The sequence below is a fragment of the Phascolarctos cinereus genome, unplaced genomic scaffold (assembly GCF_003287225.1).
Source record: "Phascolarctos cinereus isolate Bilbo 61053 unplaced genomic scaffold, phaCin_HiC Scaffold_3;HRSCAF=262, whole genome shotgun sequence".
Lineage (NCBI taxonomy): Eukaryota > Metazoa > Chordata > Mammalia > Diprotodontia > Phascolarctidae > Phascolarctos > Phascolarctos cinereus.
Window position 1 is genome coordinate 50,564,972 of NW_027555736.1, and position 16,058 is coordinate 50,581,029.

General features: G+C 45.8%; 2 protein-coding genes across 6 annotated transcripts in view; one reads left to right on the top strand and one right to left on the bottom strand.

The window, feature by feature from the left end:
• CDH23 (cadherin related 23) overlaps positions 1 to 16,058 on the top strand; it is a 606,235-nt gene that overhangs the window by 499,987 nt on the left and 90,190 nt on the right. The window lies entirely within an intron of this gene.
• VSIR (V-set immunoregulatory receptor) overlaps positions 8,707 to 16,058 on the bottom strand; it is a 61,537-nt gene continuing 54,185 nt past the window's right edge. For 4 of the 5 annotated variants that reach the window (XM_020994440.2, XM_020994438.2, XM_020994437.2 and 1 more), the window contains 4 exons: positions 15,736 to 15,843; positions 12,967 to 12,994; positions 10,210 to 10,397; positions 8,707 to 9,992 (listed from right to left, as the gene is read on the bottom strand). In XM_020994440.2, the coding sequence (XP_020850099.1) occupies positions 9,955 to 9,992; positions 10,210 to 10,397; positions 12,967 to 12,994; positions 15,736 to 15,843 (362 nt within the window). In that variant the 3' untranslated portion in view covers positions 8,707 to 9,954. The other variant, XM_078150824.1, reaches the window with a different exon arrangement.

A 16,058-nucleotide genomic window follows, 5' to 3' on the forward strand; every position in this document is an offset into this window, starting at 1 on the left:
CAGTGGCCACTAAACTGTGCATAAAGATCCCTACAGGCCACATAACGACTTAGAAAACCACATATTAACGTTATCTATTTTTATTTATTTTGTTAAATATTTCCCAATTACATTTTAATCTGGTTCCTGCATACTGGGGATTGTTGGCAACAACACAGGCATGTTTGACACCTCTGATCTTGTCATCCATCTTTGTATTGCTAAGGAAACTGATGTCTAGGGTCATTAAGTGACTTGTCCAAGGTCACCTACATAGTAAGGATCAGAGGTGGGATTTGAACCCAGGTACTCTGCATTGTACTATTCTATCTCCTGTAACTATGAAACATGTCTTAGTAGTATCTCCTGGAAAATCAGGAATTTGGACAAATAGGCATCACTGTAAAATCTTGACAGCATTGATTTTATAACAAATATATAGTAATAAGACCATGCTATCTCTACACTCCATACTCTACTTCATCTACACTCTCAGTTAAATAAATTCATTTTTTTACATAAATTGACCACTTGCCTGGCTTCCTTTCAGCCACATTTGCATAATAGTTTGGGAAACAGTTCATCCTAGAAGCAGGGGGCTGGTCATAGTGTTCTCAAGGCCTGGACATCTAAGATTCTGTGTGTCAAAGGCTACCAGCCTGTTTAGTTCCCAAGGTCCAGTAGACAAACAAGCCTGGAGGAAAAGCACAGAAAAACCACCCCTACCTGTCAACTCAGATCTACAAAAATGATTGAGCATCTGCTGTGTGCACCTAGCACTGTGCTAAGCCTTGGAAGCTCAAAGGATGAAAAATCATGGCATGCTTGCCCTCATGGAGCTCACAGTCTATTATGGAGAATGGAGTAGGGGAAAATACACACAAGAGTAGCCACAATTAAACTATGATTAAGTTCATGACTGAAGTCAAACAGAGGTAAGGCATGAAAATTCAAGGAGGGAGAAAATGCTTCTAGCAGGAGGTGGGCATAGGGTACCAGGGAAAATTTACCAGAGGTCATAGCTTCCTACACTGGGCCTTGAAGGAAGAGAAGGCTCGCACCAGGCGGAGATGAGAGGGAGTCCATTGTAGACATGGGGAACCACATGCATCAGTACACAGAGTTAGAAGAAGAAAAGATGAGATGGGGAAAGAATGAATAGGCCAAGTTTTATAAGGTAATAGGAAGGAAAGTAGTACAGATTGAGAAGCCAGATTGTGGAAGCACTTGAATGTTGGGCTAAGGGATTGATACTGTGTTTAGTAAGCATTGAAAAGTCATTTAAAGCTACAGAACGTTAGGAAAATTGCTAGCTTGATGTTAAGTTGTTTTTCAGTTGTGTCCAACTCTTTGTGACCACCTTTGGGGTTTTCTTGACAAAGACACTGAAGTGGTTTGCCATTTCCTTTTCCAGCTCATTTTACAGATGAGGAAACTGAGGCAAACAGGGTTAAGTGACTTGCCCAGGGTTACACAGCTGAGGCCAGATTTGAACTCACAAAGATTACTTGAACAATATTCCTAATAGAGCCTAATAGGCTTTGCTGCACACGTAACAGGAGAGATGACACTAGGCGGAGCAGACAGAGGTGGTCTCTCTTTGTTTTTCGAGGGTGGATTGTTAATCTGATCTCTTTTGAATGACCCTGGATCTCATTGAGAAGACCCCCATAGTCTTTCAGGCCTCTACATAACCCACACAATGTCATCCACTAATGTGAACATATGGAGAATGTCATCAATAGGGAATCTCTCTTCCATTGAGGAGTTGGCAGGACGTCCTTCATGGCACTGGCGAACACATTTAGTAAACATCTGTCTCCTTGTTTGCTGCCTTTCTGGATACGGATCTCCAGCAGATTGCCGAATGGCGTTATCTTTGCAGTCCCATCTGTCACGGAATCCTGTATGGTGTTAAGTATGCAAGAGAGGCGCCTTGTTGGAGAAGAGCCTCTATGAGCGCCTTGAGAGCAATTTGTCCTGCTGAGACAAATTGGTAGGGATTTTGTATTTTGTTTCATTTTCAACAAATAATAGACACGGAAGTGTGTGCATTTTTAATTCCTGTCGGTTGAGCCACAGTAAAGATGTGATCTATTAGAGAAAGTGATCTACAAAAGCTGCCTGTCGTATTCTTGAGTTTTCATGGAGGATACCCTTGGTGTTTCTCATGACCGTTATCACACAGACTTTGTAGGAAGGACAAAGCTAGCATGAGGCTTGACCCTTACTGATGTTTTCTGGCCATTTTTTTTTTGCTAATAGTACTTTCTGTGATCTTTTCCATTCTTTTTGGCATCTCTTTGAGAGATCTTGAAAACTGATCCATAAGTTCATGTAAAATCATGATACCTCTAGCATAGCTTCTGCATTTTGTTGTGGTTGTTAAGTTGTTTCAGTCATGTCTGACTCTCCGTGACCCCATTTTGGAGTTTTCTTGGCAAAGATACTGGTTTGCCATTTCCTTCTCCAGCTTATTTTACAGATGAGGAAACTGAGGCAAATAGGGACTTACCCAGGGTGACACAGCTAGTAAGTGTCTAAGGCTGGATTTGAACTCAGGAAGATGAGTCTTTCTGATTCCAGGCTCAGTGCTTCGTGCACTATGGAGCCACCTTCTTCTGTACATATTCGGCCAAATCTACCTGCCTTTCTTTTCATGTATATCTTTGCCACTTTTTCACCTAGTACATAATACATGGGGTACAGAGGTGACAGAGTCCAAATAGGATGGTCATAGATGAAAGTAGATCAACATTGAAATGTTGGAAGATCTGTTCCATTTCATAACTATTTGTCACCTTCATTCACCTATAAATGCTCTAGGGAACATTTGGATCTCATGAAGAGTTTTTTGCAGATCCAATTTTACCTTCAACTGCTTTTTGCTGTTTTGAGACCTGATACTAGTTGCAACATTCTGTTATCATCCTCCTTTGGGGCCAAACAAAATGACTCTGCTCCTTTCACATATAACCCTTCAAACACTGGAAGATTACTACTACATCCCCTCTGAGTCTTTCCTGTCCTTGACACAGAACATTTATTAAATGCAAGAGATTTCACTAAGGAATAAAAGAAAAAGTATAGACCCATGGTCCCTGCCTTTCAACAGCTTACAATTGGGGGACCAGGCATATACACATAGAAAAAATAATCACCCTTACAAAACAGAATACAGTAAGTGCCAAATCTGTAGTGCAGAAAATAAACGTCACTCTCGGGGGACATCACTGTGGGCTAGGGTGTTCAGTAAAGGCTTCAAGGACTTTGAACCAAGCCTTAAAGGAGAATTAAGGTTTTCCAGTCCAGATCCCTTGAGTGACTCCTCTTCAGAGGCTGTAATACCTGGGCAGATGGCACTCTCAACTGCCAGTCCTTATTTCCACATGCTCCCAGTTTCCCTTCTGCCATCTACATGATAAGCCTTGGCTTCCCTGTCATGGAACCATAAAGTGTACATGTTAGAAGTGGCTTTGGCCCCACTATCAACCACAACCCATTTAAATGACTTGTCCAAAGGTTCGTGGCCAGCAGAAGGAAAGGCTAATCAAATCAATAAACTTTCAGGTATGTAAAGCACTGTGCTGGGATAGAAAGAGAAAAATAAATTAACTTTGAGGAACTCACATTGTTCCATAGAGGTGAGTTAAAATGCACACACAGCTAAGCAAATACAGAGCCGATGCAAATACAAAGTAATTTCAAGAGGGAGGGAGGGAGAGAGAACTCGTAACTGGGGTCAACAGCAAAGGTCCCAGGTGGGAGAATAGCAAATGGGCTGAACCTTGAAGTTGAGTCAATGAGGTGAAGGCCAGGGCAGAGTAAATCCAGGAATGGGAGACCACCTCTGTGGACCTGCATAGGCAAGAGCTGGAAAGGTGGCTCTATCTGAACAACTAGTAAGCCAGTATGACTGGAACGGAGAGTGTACAAAAAGCGATGACATGAAATCAGCTTAGAAAAATGGCTGGCCTCCAAATTGCAGAGGACTTGAAATGCCAGGCCAAGGATTTTGCGTTTTATCCTAGAAGCAGCAGGAAACTACTGAAGATTTTTCAGTCGGGGAATGGTATGGTCTGATCCCTTAGTCCCATGTTCTTCCTTTTTTAAAAATCTAATTTATTTTCAACTAACAAGAGATTGATTTTCTCTCCCTCCCACCTCCCCCTTGTTGGAAAAAGAAAAGAAAAACAAAACCTTTGGAATGGCTACACATAGTCAAATAAAACGCATTTTCACCCTGGCTGTATCCAAAAATTCATGTCTCAGAATTCATCCCGAGTTCCCCATCTGCATTCTGCAAGTCATTCCCCTCTCCATTAGGAGGTGGGCGATGTGCTCAATCATCTGTCCTCTGGAATGGTTAGGCTATTGTATTTACCAGTGCTCTTAAGTCTTTCCGACTTGGTTTCTTTTTACAGTGGTGTTGTCACGATACAAACCATTCTCCTGGTTCTGCTCACATCAGTCTTCCTCCGTCCATACAAATCTTCCCAGGTTTCTCTGAAACCATCCTTTGCATCCTTTCTTATGGCACAATGGTATTCCTGTACATTCATCTGTTCATCTATTCCCCATTCAACTGATGGGCCCCCTCACAGCTTCTTTCAATCAGTATTATATCCTTTGAATAAATGAAATTATATTTGTAAAGCACCTAGCACCGTGCCTGGCATAAAGTAGGTGCTTAATAAATGCCTGTTTTCTTAGTATATTATACTTCTCCATAGCTTTTCAGGAGAGGGTCTGGGAGGAAGAGTGGTATAGTACAAAATCTCTGGTTCTGGAATCAGAATCCTTGAGTTCCAACCCCATTTCTGATACTTAGTCCTTGGGTGGGTAGAGCACCAGGCCTGGAATTAGGAAGACCTGAGTTCAAATCCAAACTTACTAGCTGTGAGACCCTGTGTGACTTAACCTTTGTTTGCCTCAGTTTCCTGATCTGTAAAATGGGGATAATAATAGCACCTACCTCCCAGGGTTGTTGCGAGGCTCAAATGAGAAAATAATCATGAAGCTCTTAGCACAGTGCCTGGCATATAGTAGGTGCTAAATAAATGTTAGTTATTATTGTTATTATTAGCCCTAGATAATAATAGCTATTATTAGCAATTATTGGCTAGGGAGAATCCCTGAACCACTTGTACCTCAGTTTCTTCGGGAGCCTTTAGACTCAACACAAACTGAATCTAGGTAACGAGAAGGGAGACCAGGACCTCCTCCCCTTGCCTGAACAACAAAAACAAAAACAACCCCAAACCCACAGAGATACTCCACACCCAGGGGGTGAACAGTAGGAGGATGAAGGGAGGTAGGATGGGTAGAGGTGGGTGGTGATGAATGGAGATGTCAAAGTCCTGAAACTCAGAGTTCAGTTCACTGAAAACAGGAAACCACCAAGACTCATTTTCAGGGGCAAAAATAAGAGAGAAACAGAAAGGCCTGTGCAGGAGGAAGGCCAGCAAAGGAAGCAGCATATCTCTGCTCCAGCCCTCTTCCTCCCTTGTAAGGAAATAGGCCCAGACAAGAAGAGGGCCAGAGCTCACAGCAAAACCTCAGGCCCAGCCCTCCTCCGTAGCTCTTCTTTGTATTCTAGTGTGGAGATGGCCGCCTCAGCCCCCTACTGTTGCTCCCAGCCCAGGCCTGGCCTCTGGGGTACTTCCATTCACACATACACACACATACACACACACACACACTCACCAGCATGGACATGGGCAAACTACCTCATCACCACCACTATAGCTTTCCAAAGAGGAAGGAAGGAAGGAAGGAAGGAAGGAAGGAAGGAAGGAAGGAAGGAAGGAAGGAAGGAAGGAAGGAAGGAAGGAAGGGAGGGAGGGAGGGAGGGAGGGAGGGAGGGAGGGAGGGAGGAAGGAGAAAAGAAAGAAAGAAAGAAAGAAAGAAAGAAAGAAAGAAAGAAAGAGAAAGAAAGAAAGAAAGAAGAAAGAAAGAAAGAAAGAAAGAAAGAAAGAAAGAAAGAAAGGAAAAGAGGGAGGGAGGGAGGAAGGAAGGAAGGAGAAAGAAAGAAAGAAAGAAAGAAAAGAAGAAAGAAAGAAAGAAAGAAAGAAAGAAAGAGAGAGAGAGAAAGAGAGAAATAAAGAGAAGAGAAGGAAAGAGGGAGGGAGGAAAGGAAGGAAGGAAGAAAGAAAGAAAGAAAGAAAGAAAGAAAGAAGAAAGAAAGAAAAAAGAAGAAAGAAAGAAAGAAGAAAGAAAGAAGGAAGAAGGAAAGAAGGAAAGAAGGAAAGAAAGAAAGAAAGAAAGAAAGAAAGAAAGAAAGAAAGAAAGAAAGAAAGAAAGAAAGAAAGAGAAGGAAAGGGAGGGGGGAGGAAGGAAGGAAGGAAGGAAGGAAGGAAGAAAGAAAGAAAGAAAGAAAGAAAGAAAGAAAGAAAGAAAGAAAGAAAGAGAGAGAGAAAGAGAGAAATAAAGAGAAGAGAAGGAAAGAGGGAGGGAGGAAGGAAGGAAGGAAGGAAGGAAGGAAGGAAGGAAGGAAGGAAGGAAGGAAGGAAGGAAGGAAGGAAGTGAAAGAGAAAGAAAGAAAGAAAGAAAGAAAGAAAGAAAGAAAGAAAGAAAGAAAAGAAAGAAAAGAAATTTACTGAAAACATAACTGAAAGGTACAATGCATAAGATATCATTCTGAGATAATCATGGTCTAGGGCAAAGGACGCCGGCCTTAGAATCTGGAGATAGGGAGTTCGTTAAAGCCCAACTTCGTCACTGACTGGCTCTGTGACTCAGACAAGCCTGTCCACCCATCTAAGCCTCAGTTTCTTCATCTGTAAAATGAGGATAATATGCTACTGAACAAGGTTATTGCAAACAATATTTTAGTAATTCAGAGATCAGCGATTCATTGGCTGGCCATACACTGTTCCCCCTCTCCTTACTAGACTCTCCATGAGTTGCTGTGACTGAAAATGTTAACAATCTGCGGCCACCCTGGTGAGAAACCTCTCCGGTCTTCTCTGGGATGATGATTAAATGACACACAGGTCTTCTGCGGGCTCCTCCTCAAAGTCTTTGCAATCCTCTAGTTCCCATAAGCGTTTGTGCTAACAAAACCCGGGAGCCCTCTCCATGCCAAACTGAGGCATCTGAGAAGGAGTGAATTGAGGCTGGCCCTTTGCACTGTTTAAATGTGAGTTGTTGTTATTATTATCATCATGTCTGTAATTAGACCACAGAGGCTGTGACAGGAATAACTGGTATTTATATAGCACTTTCATAGGTTGCCTCACTTAATCTTCAGAACTAGGTGCTATTATTATCTCCATTTTTAAAATGAGGAACCTCAGGCTTGAGGTTAAAGGTACTGAGTCACACAGCTAATAAGCATCTGAGGCAGGATTTGAATCCAGGTCTTTCTGCCACTAGTCACTGCGCTGCCTGGCTGAACACAGCCAATGGGCCTCCAATCTGGCCAAGCCCCACCCTGGCGCCCAAGCCAGCTGCCAGGCCCCTTTGGGAGGAATCCCCAGGGTGAGACTGGGTTTGAAAGCCAGAGTCATAACCCGCCTGGGGAAATGGGGGGAGAGTAGCTAGGGGCGCTAACAGCAGCCATGGTCCTTCCAGCATTTAGCATGTAAGTCTAATCCTAGGAAGATGCCACTAGGAGTAAGCGCCTTCCCCCAGCCCCACTCTGGGTGCAGTGGCCTCCTCAGAAGTGACCCCAAGTCAGCCTCCTGAGGTCTCTTTCTCCCCACTACAGGATGGTGACCCAATCACTCCCCATCACCTGGGAGGATAGTTTGTGATGCTTTGCTCAGAAAGCGAAGATTCCTTGTCACCCTCAAGCACCAAGCCCTTTTCTCCCACTTCAAAGCAGGCACCCTTCCATGCTGTGCCCCTCCCATCCAGTTTTTCTAAGTCCCTCCCCCTCCCCCCCCACTTCCTTGAGTTCACAGGTGACGAGTCCTCTGCCCCATGGAAGGCTCTTCCTGAGCCGCTTGCAAACAGTAGACACTTCTATTCCATGTAACTGGAATAAAATTTCATTTCTACCGACTCTTCTATATTAGGATCATTTAATCAGACCCCCCTCCTCCTGGCACCTGGGTCAAGAGTGCCAAGGGAGGGCTGGCAGAGTGAGCCGGGGCAGAAGTGAGAGTCTCTGAGGTTGGTGTCTGCTTCAGCAGAGAGGAGAAAGAATCACTCCCTTCCCTCTCAATGCTATGAGGCTTTTTCTTTTCTAATGGGGAGATGGGAAGGACAGGGAGGAAAACCTGATCTTTGGAAATAGGCTTGTTTACACCAGTCCAAGCTCCCAGTGTGAGTTTCTCCCAACTCTGGGTCCAGGTGAGCTTGGCCCAGCAGATGGGCATAGAGGGGGGACAATTTCCATCTCTCCTTCCTCCCCTTCATTTTCCTCACTTCTAGGGGGACCCCTAGGGATTCTAGGCCAAACTGAATCCCTCCCAAAGCACAGCAGCCTTGAAAACCTGGTCCCAACTGTAGACCAGGTAGGGTTGAGCCAATACAGCACAGGGAGAAATGGACCCCTGGGGAAAAATCCCCCCCTCCTCACTTAGAACCTAGAGCTTCCCACCTACTGGGTCCCATTGGAGTTCTACTTGGCACCTATGATGCTGTAAACTGCCCCCTGCCCAAGTCAGAGGTGTTTTCTCTTCATCTTCCAAGCAATCCAAAAAACAGAATTATTCTCTGGGTTCTTTAAAAATCCTGTAATTGCAACTTCAAAAAAAGTGTCCCCTTTTTGCTTCTATCTCTATGTAAACATACACACACATTTTATTAAACAAATGCAAACCCAGGTACAAATTCATACATACAAAGCAGCCAAAGTGAACAGATAGCAGAGGGCTAACAATGCCTTGTATTTACAGAGTGCCTATTCATCCTCCTCCTCTCCATCAGCTGAGGACAAGGCAGGGATAGTTTTCCTGACTCGGTAGGTCAGAGAATGAAGGCCCAGAGGAGGCAGGTAGAGTCCTCAAAGCCACCAAGGCACGCCAGTGGGGCCGAGCACTGAGCCCCAGCTCTCCAGAGCCCCTCAGCTCTCCTGGGTCCCCTCTGGTCAGCAAATGTTTACTTCCTTCTTGTCACTATGACAGTGCCCACCCCTTGCCCCATCACTCCCTGCCAGCTGCCAGGAAAGGATACTTCATCCCGAGAGTTCCACCCCTGATTGCCCAAGATGTCAGATTGTTCACAGGGACATAGTACCCCCCAGCTGCCACTTCTTGTCTGGGGTGGAGGGTGTCTGGCCAGCCCAGGGGGGCTAAAGCCAATGGAAAGGGAACCCCTGAGCCCAAAGCCTTGTTTCCCTGTGATCTTCTGTGACCTGGGGCTTAGCTTATTCACAGCTGCTTGGATGTGGGCAACCTTAGAATAAGGTCAGGAAGTCTTCCTCATTGGCTGGCTGGACTCATTCCCCACCTCACTACCTCCTCGCCCAAGGTCTCAGTCTTTGTTAAGGAAGGCACTCCCACAGATACACACACTTCAGGATGGGTTGATGGGTCCTTGATTGCATAGTGAGAATCAGCTGGTGGGGTCTTTCCCTACAGATCAAGTTCAACATTCCCTTGGTAGCCTTTAGGGGAATTCTGGTTTGCTTGGGAGGAAGGCGAGAGTTCAGTATATCCTGGTTCTAAGGAATAATGACAGAAGAGCTCAGAATTATGGGGAGGATTCTCAGCATTTTGTCCCAGGATGTTGAGTGTGGCTGATAAATCATTAGTCTCTCAGAGGAGTAGGTCCCATGGTATCTCTGGCGTCCAAGGGGCCAAGGGAGATGATTGATGAGGCATTTTTCTTCCCCCTAGGTTGGATCCTGAGTGATCATCAGGACCCTTAGGTCTGCATGGGAGGGAGAAGGCCAAGAGAGCACCAAAGAACTGTAGACAATGAGTCCAAGGGGGAATCAGTCCAAAGGGCCAATCTGTGGACTGCCCGGGCCTAGCCCCTCTCCCTCAGCAATGCTATTATCATCCCCCTCCATGCTAAGCAGTTCTAGACTGCTTCTGTATCAGGAGAGTCAGGGACAGGATCTGCAAGAGAACAGAAAACCGGAGTAAGAGCAGGACTGTCCCCCCATGCTAACCCACTCTGACCCAATAAGACAATGAGAATGAGGATGATGCTGTGCATGCATTCTCTCCTTTCATTTTCATGGCCTGCAGGTACCCCCAGAGAATCATGGATGTTGGAATTCGAAGAAGCTGCAACAAGCTCCCAGAGGGTTGGGGTCTAAGAGAGAGCATTTACCTAGTGAAGGGAAGAAGACATCCCCAAGGCCAGGAGGAGATAGCGGGGTATTGGGTTCCGAGAGAAGGTGCCGTCCTGACTCAGAAGGCTGTCTCTGAGCCATGTAGGACAGAGGAGGCTTGGGCTTTGATTCAGGGTTCCCATGAGGCACGGCTTCAAAAACGGGGTTCTCAATACCCTGTGCATTGCTGTAAGAGAAGTAAACAGTGAGGAGGTCCTACACATGCACCCAACTGGTCCAGCCCTTGCTGGATCTCATTCCTAACTCCTTTCCCTGACTCTTTCCCCTGGCTTGAGACTCAGCATTCTCACCCATACCGAACTCATGACCCCAGAACAAGGGTTCATTCCCCTCCCCCATTCTATGAGAGAAACCAAGGTAGGGTGGACCAGAGCATCCAAGGACATCAGGCTTTCTTTCCTTGGCATCAATCTCCAGGGCAAAAGACTAGCCTTAAAATATTCTTAGTTTCCCTTATTAAGCTATCATGAGTCTATTCTATTATGATCGTTATTCTACTGATAATATTCATCCTGGTATAATTAATTCTCTAAGTCTAGCTTGAGCTGGATAGAGGGTCTATTGGGTGGGAAATCAATCTTAGAACACTGGATTCCTGGAGTTGGAAGGGAGTCCAGCCTATACCTAAGCCAGCATCCCCTCAGTACGGATCTCTACATCTTCTTAATGCCCAGACCTGATCATTGCTTAGACCCCGTCAATGGCTCCCCATTGTCTACTAAATAAAGTTAAAACTGCACCTGGCATTCAAAGCCCTCCACAGCCTGCCTCCAACAGAGCTTTCCAGCTTTATCAGGAGAAGAACCCTTGAGGCAAACTCATTACTCACCTTTGTTCATCTTTCCTCCACCTAGAATATCCTCTCCCCTCCTCCCATCTCTGCCTGCTAAAATCCTACACACCACCATTCTCCGAAGTCTCTCCTGATCCGCTAGCTGAGAACATTCTCTCTTTTCTTTAAGCACAGGATGGAAGATGGAAATTCTTGTAATCACAGAAATGAAGGTTCGGATCATAGAATTTCCAAGCTGGAAGAACCTTAGAGATTATCCAGCCCGACTCTATCTCAAGCTTCTTGTAATATTTATACGGCGCTTAAACTTATGTGCCTGGTACCATGCTGGTCACTGAGAATATAGGCAAAAATAACCCTGAAATAGCTTCTATCTATCCTACTAGGGGAGGGGAGGGCTGGATGGGAGGACACATGCATAGATCCTTGAATACAAAATGCATACACAAGTAAGTACAAAGTGATTTGAATCATTGGGCAGAGAAGAAAAGGCCAGTGTGTGAGAGGAAGTGTTTGAGCTGAACCTCACAAGGAACAAGGGGTTTCAGGAGGTGGAGGTGAGGGAGGCAGAACATTCCTTTTAGGTCCCTTCCAACCCTAAGATAATATTATTCTAAGTAAAATGACTTCCTTTTATTTGTCTTGAAAACTTTCTCAGGCTCTACAGAGGATCTCCATCCCAAATTCAAGTGCCTGCAGGCATTTATCCCCCTTCCCATCCCACTCACAAAAGTATGGACTTGGTCCCTGCCCCCTCTAGCCTCCATCTCTCCAAACTGAAATATTCTAACATTTTGAACTCTTCGACAGTGCTGGGCCAAAGGGCCCCAGGTGTCTGAGGCCAGGACCTCCTGGAGGCCATAAACTCCTAGGCCTAGCCCTAATTTGCATTCTTAGTTTCAGTGTCTTTGAGATCTTAGCTGTTTTCTCCCTCACTTCCCAGGCTGCCCCTGAGATTCAGTGTCTGACAAGAGCCCTTCTAATGCACGTTAATAATACACAGGCTTCCAGATGTGGGAGCCAAGCTATGCAGAGAGGAAGAGGGCCCCTGGAAATAACCTGCTTAGGATATGTGTCCCAAGTCCTCAGTAACAAGGCCTGGGGTACAGCTCTGACCCCGACTGTCAAGACAATTCAAAGATAGAGGTCATACTGATGAGCCACTAGCCCCATGAAGTAGATGGCTATCTCTATGGCACAAATTAAGGGTCCCCAGGAGGCCCTTCTGCTGTAAAAGCCCTTCCTCACCAATTAAGTAACTCCTTGGGGCTCTCTGAGACATGTCCATTTGGATGGAGTTAAAACATTATATAACCTGAGAAATGGAACACATTCTCTAGTTAACACATTAACAGGGATTAGCATTCATTGACACCTAGCTGAGAGTGGCACTCTAGGGAAAAGTACATGGCTAGTGTGGAAGAGAAGATTGGGGAGGTTAGGCAAAGGACCCTGGCATAGATGGGTCACTGGGTACGGGGAGTGGGAGAACTCTGAAAGAGTTCATGGGATCTTTGGTTCATAGATTCGGGTGGCAGAGATCTTAGAGTCCATCCAGGCAGTTTGATTAATTTGTCCAAGGTGATGGAAGTGGGTCATCTGATTCCAAATCAAGCATTCATTTCATGAGACCGTGATTAGACAGGACAGAAGACAGGAACGGGCACTAGGGGAAAAGAGGAGAGAAAGGGGAGGGAGTAAAGGGGGGAGGATAAGCAGTGATTCCCCCAGTGAGGAATGAGAAAGGTTATTCTATACGGTCAGCCCTGAGTGACCAAGAATACCCTCCCCCATCCTTATAAACTCCAGCCCAGGCCTCTGGGTGTGGGTCTAGGAAAGGAAGGAAGAATGGGAAGGTGCCAAGCCCTGCAGCAGGGAGAGTCTAGGGAGAGTCTTGGGAGAGCCAACAGGAAAGCTGAGCAGGACCACCAACAGGCCTTACCTCTCCATCCTCACCAGCTCATGGGCACCTGGAAGAAGACAAAAAGGGTCTAGGTCAGAGATAGGAATCCTTGGGGGAAGGGGAAATGTGTGTTTATAAACATATGCCAGGGAACAAAGATTAAAGACAAGTCCTACAGTGACCGTATTCTTCAGTCTTCCTCATTTTAAAAAGCAGGAAATATAAATCAATGATTTATTTGTTGACCTAACAGGTCCTGATTACAGGTCACTAGTGGCCATTAAGAACTGTTTGCATTTCACAAATATGTTTGAAATGTCACATTTCCCAGTGGAAACCAAATCGGCCAACGTTTTAATACAGAAACTGCCCTAAATAAAGACCTAAAGCAAGACTTAGACCATAGTCCTTTGGAACTGAAGCACAAACCATAGATTTGATAGCTGGTTTTCCTCTCTATAAACATTAACCACTTTCTCGTTTTGAGCTTTAACTTACTCATCATGGCTGTAGCTGGAAAGTTACTGATGGATGACTTTTCCCATTCCCTGACTTACCAGTCATATCAGATCTTGAAAGATGGTACTGTCCAAAGGGCAGGTAATTATGAATATTTATACTTTGGGAAGGACCCCTATAGGACAGCAGACCTCAACTGTGAGCTCCTTGAGGGTAAAAACTATTTTTTGCCTTTCTTTGTACCCTGGTGCTTAGCATCGTGCCTGGCACGTAGTAGACATTTAATAAATGCTTGTTCATTGACTGACCGACTAACATTTCTATAGTTCTCTAAGGTTTCCAAAGCACTTTTTATACAATCTTGTGAGGTAGTACCAAAGTAGTGTTATCACACTAATTTTTCAAAAGGGGAAACTGAGGCTCGGGCACATGCCGGGGACCATGCAGCGGATACATCACAAAGTCAGGGCTCTCCAGATTTCAAACCTCTTCACCAAACCATGCCACATCTGTGTCAGCTCTGAAGGGCTTCACTCTCTTTGTAGGGAAGCCCCCTAACCCCCCCAGCTAGGACCAGGGTTGACACCAAGTAGCTGATGAAGCACTCTGTGACCTTTTTAAGAGCATCTAGAGGCAGGATGCTAGGGGATTAGGCCATTCCCACTCCCTCCTGTGTTGATGAGTTTGTTTTCCCTGAGTTCCAGTTCTCTATTCTGGTCCCATAAAGGGGGCAGTGTTGCGGTTTGGAGCAGAAGGAACGGAAACCATCTATTCATCTAGAAAATAAGCCTCAGATTATGCAATGCAGTTGGCTGGGAACTGTCTTCCCCCTTATCCTTTTTCATTTTTTGCCTTCATGAAAATGTTTTATGGATGAGTGTGACCCAAGAGTGGAGGCTGGCTAATTGCTTGGCAGTTTTATCCCTGATGGAATTGGGAGAGGGGGAAGGGAGCACCCTTAATCGGGCCCCTCCTTCTGCTTCTATTCTAAACACCCGTAATGTGAAGCAATCTCTTTCCTGTCAACAGCAGGAACCACCACTGAGGCTGCTTTGATTTTGGAGAAGGGAATGTGGGGGCCTTGAAAATAAAACCGCAAAGACTACAGCTGTCCACTCTATGGGGGCCATAGCCTCACCATCCCAATTAGTCCATACCTGTGTTCCCAAGGTCTAAAGGAAACAGGTAGTGAGCCTACAGGATCCTGCCTTTCCCCCTCCCATCTTCATGGTAGAGGGAGAGTCTAAGCTAAGCACAGGTTTGTGCCTGCCTCACGGGGGTGATGGCTGGGGCTGAGGTGGGAGGGAGAGGGCTTACAAAGAGGTTGTATTCCCACTGCAGGCCAGTGCCCGTGGCTTAGGTTGGGAGACCCTGGAGTGGTCATGTAAGGAGCAGAGGAGATAAAAGGCATCGGAGTTATTGTCTTGGCTTTTCTTTGAGTGTTAGACTATGAACTCCATGAGGGGAGGGACAGAGCCTTAGGTCTCTGTATCCCTAACCACCCATCGACAGTGCTGGGCTCACTCAAATCTCACTTTGTGACTGACTGATTTGCAGCAGCAGAATGCTTGTGGTTTCTTAACTTAGGTATTTTGAGGAGCTGGTGTGACCAGCTTGGGGTGAGGCACAGTGGGATGGGGAGGAGGGACAGTATTGGTAAATAATAGGGTAGGATCCAGGCAGATTTTGCGGACTGACAGTAATTAATTAATATAGTAAATTGTCTCAGAATGTTAAAGCTGGAAAGGACCTGAGAGGTTACCTAGTCCTATCTCTTCATGTTAAAACTTGGGAAATTGGGGGCAGCTAGGTGGCGCAGTGGATAGAGCACCAGCCCTGAAGTCAGGAGGACCTGAGTTCAAATCCAGCCTCAGACCAAACACTTGACACTTACTAGCTGTGTGACCCTGGGCAAGTCACTTAACCCCAATTACCTAAAAATAAAATAAAATTTAAAAAACTTGGGAAATTGGCTTCCAGAAGGAAGAAAGGAGCGTAGAGCGCTCTCTCTCTCTCTCTCTCTCTCTCTCTCTCTCTCTCTTTCTCTATCTCTCTGCAAGCATGGCCAAAGCAACCTTCTCTTTATTCGGACAATGTGACCACATTGGCGCAGAGGTGGCTGACACCCAGGGCTAGGCAATAGATGACAGAGGTCCAATTCCTGGCCAAGCTCCCGGCCCCCAAGTCCCTCATTCAGTTGGCATCTTGCTTTCCTTCTATCAAAAAAAGAGAAGGATGACTCCTGCCTGCTCTTTTTCCCATTTCTAGGGGAGGCGGGCTGTGGGTCACAAAGCCGTCCTCCGTGATTCCTCACGGCTCCCTGGGAGAGATGGTGCCAGAGATACTTACGCCTGTGGGAGGCCGCCTGCTGCTGTTTGTAGACCAGGAGGAGGATCAGGGGCAGACAGAGGATGCCCACAATGCAGGCTCCAGTTGCCAAGGCTGCCGCAGTGGTATCTAAAAAGGGAAGAGAGATGTTGCAGATGAGTCCCTCAGGCTGGGTCGGGGGGGGGGTATGAGACAAATGAGTTCTGCAAATCTGCCTTTCACTTCCCAAGTTGGGGGAGGGGGGGGACTAAGGTCCAGAGAGGTCAAGTGACGTGTCAAAAGACAGACGGTAACGGTGGATGTGGAGAGTAAGTGTTATCAGAGCTCACTGGTGGCACCCCTTG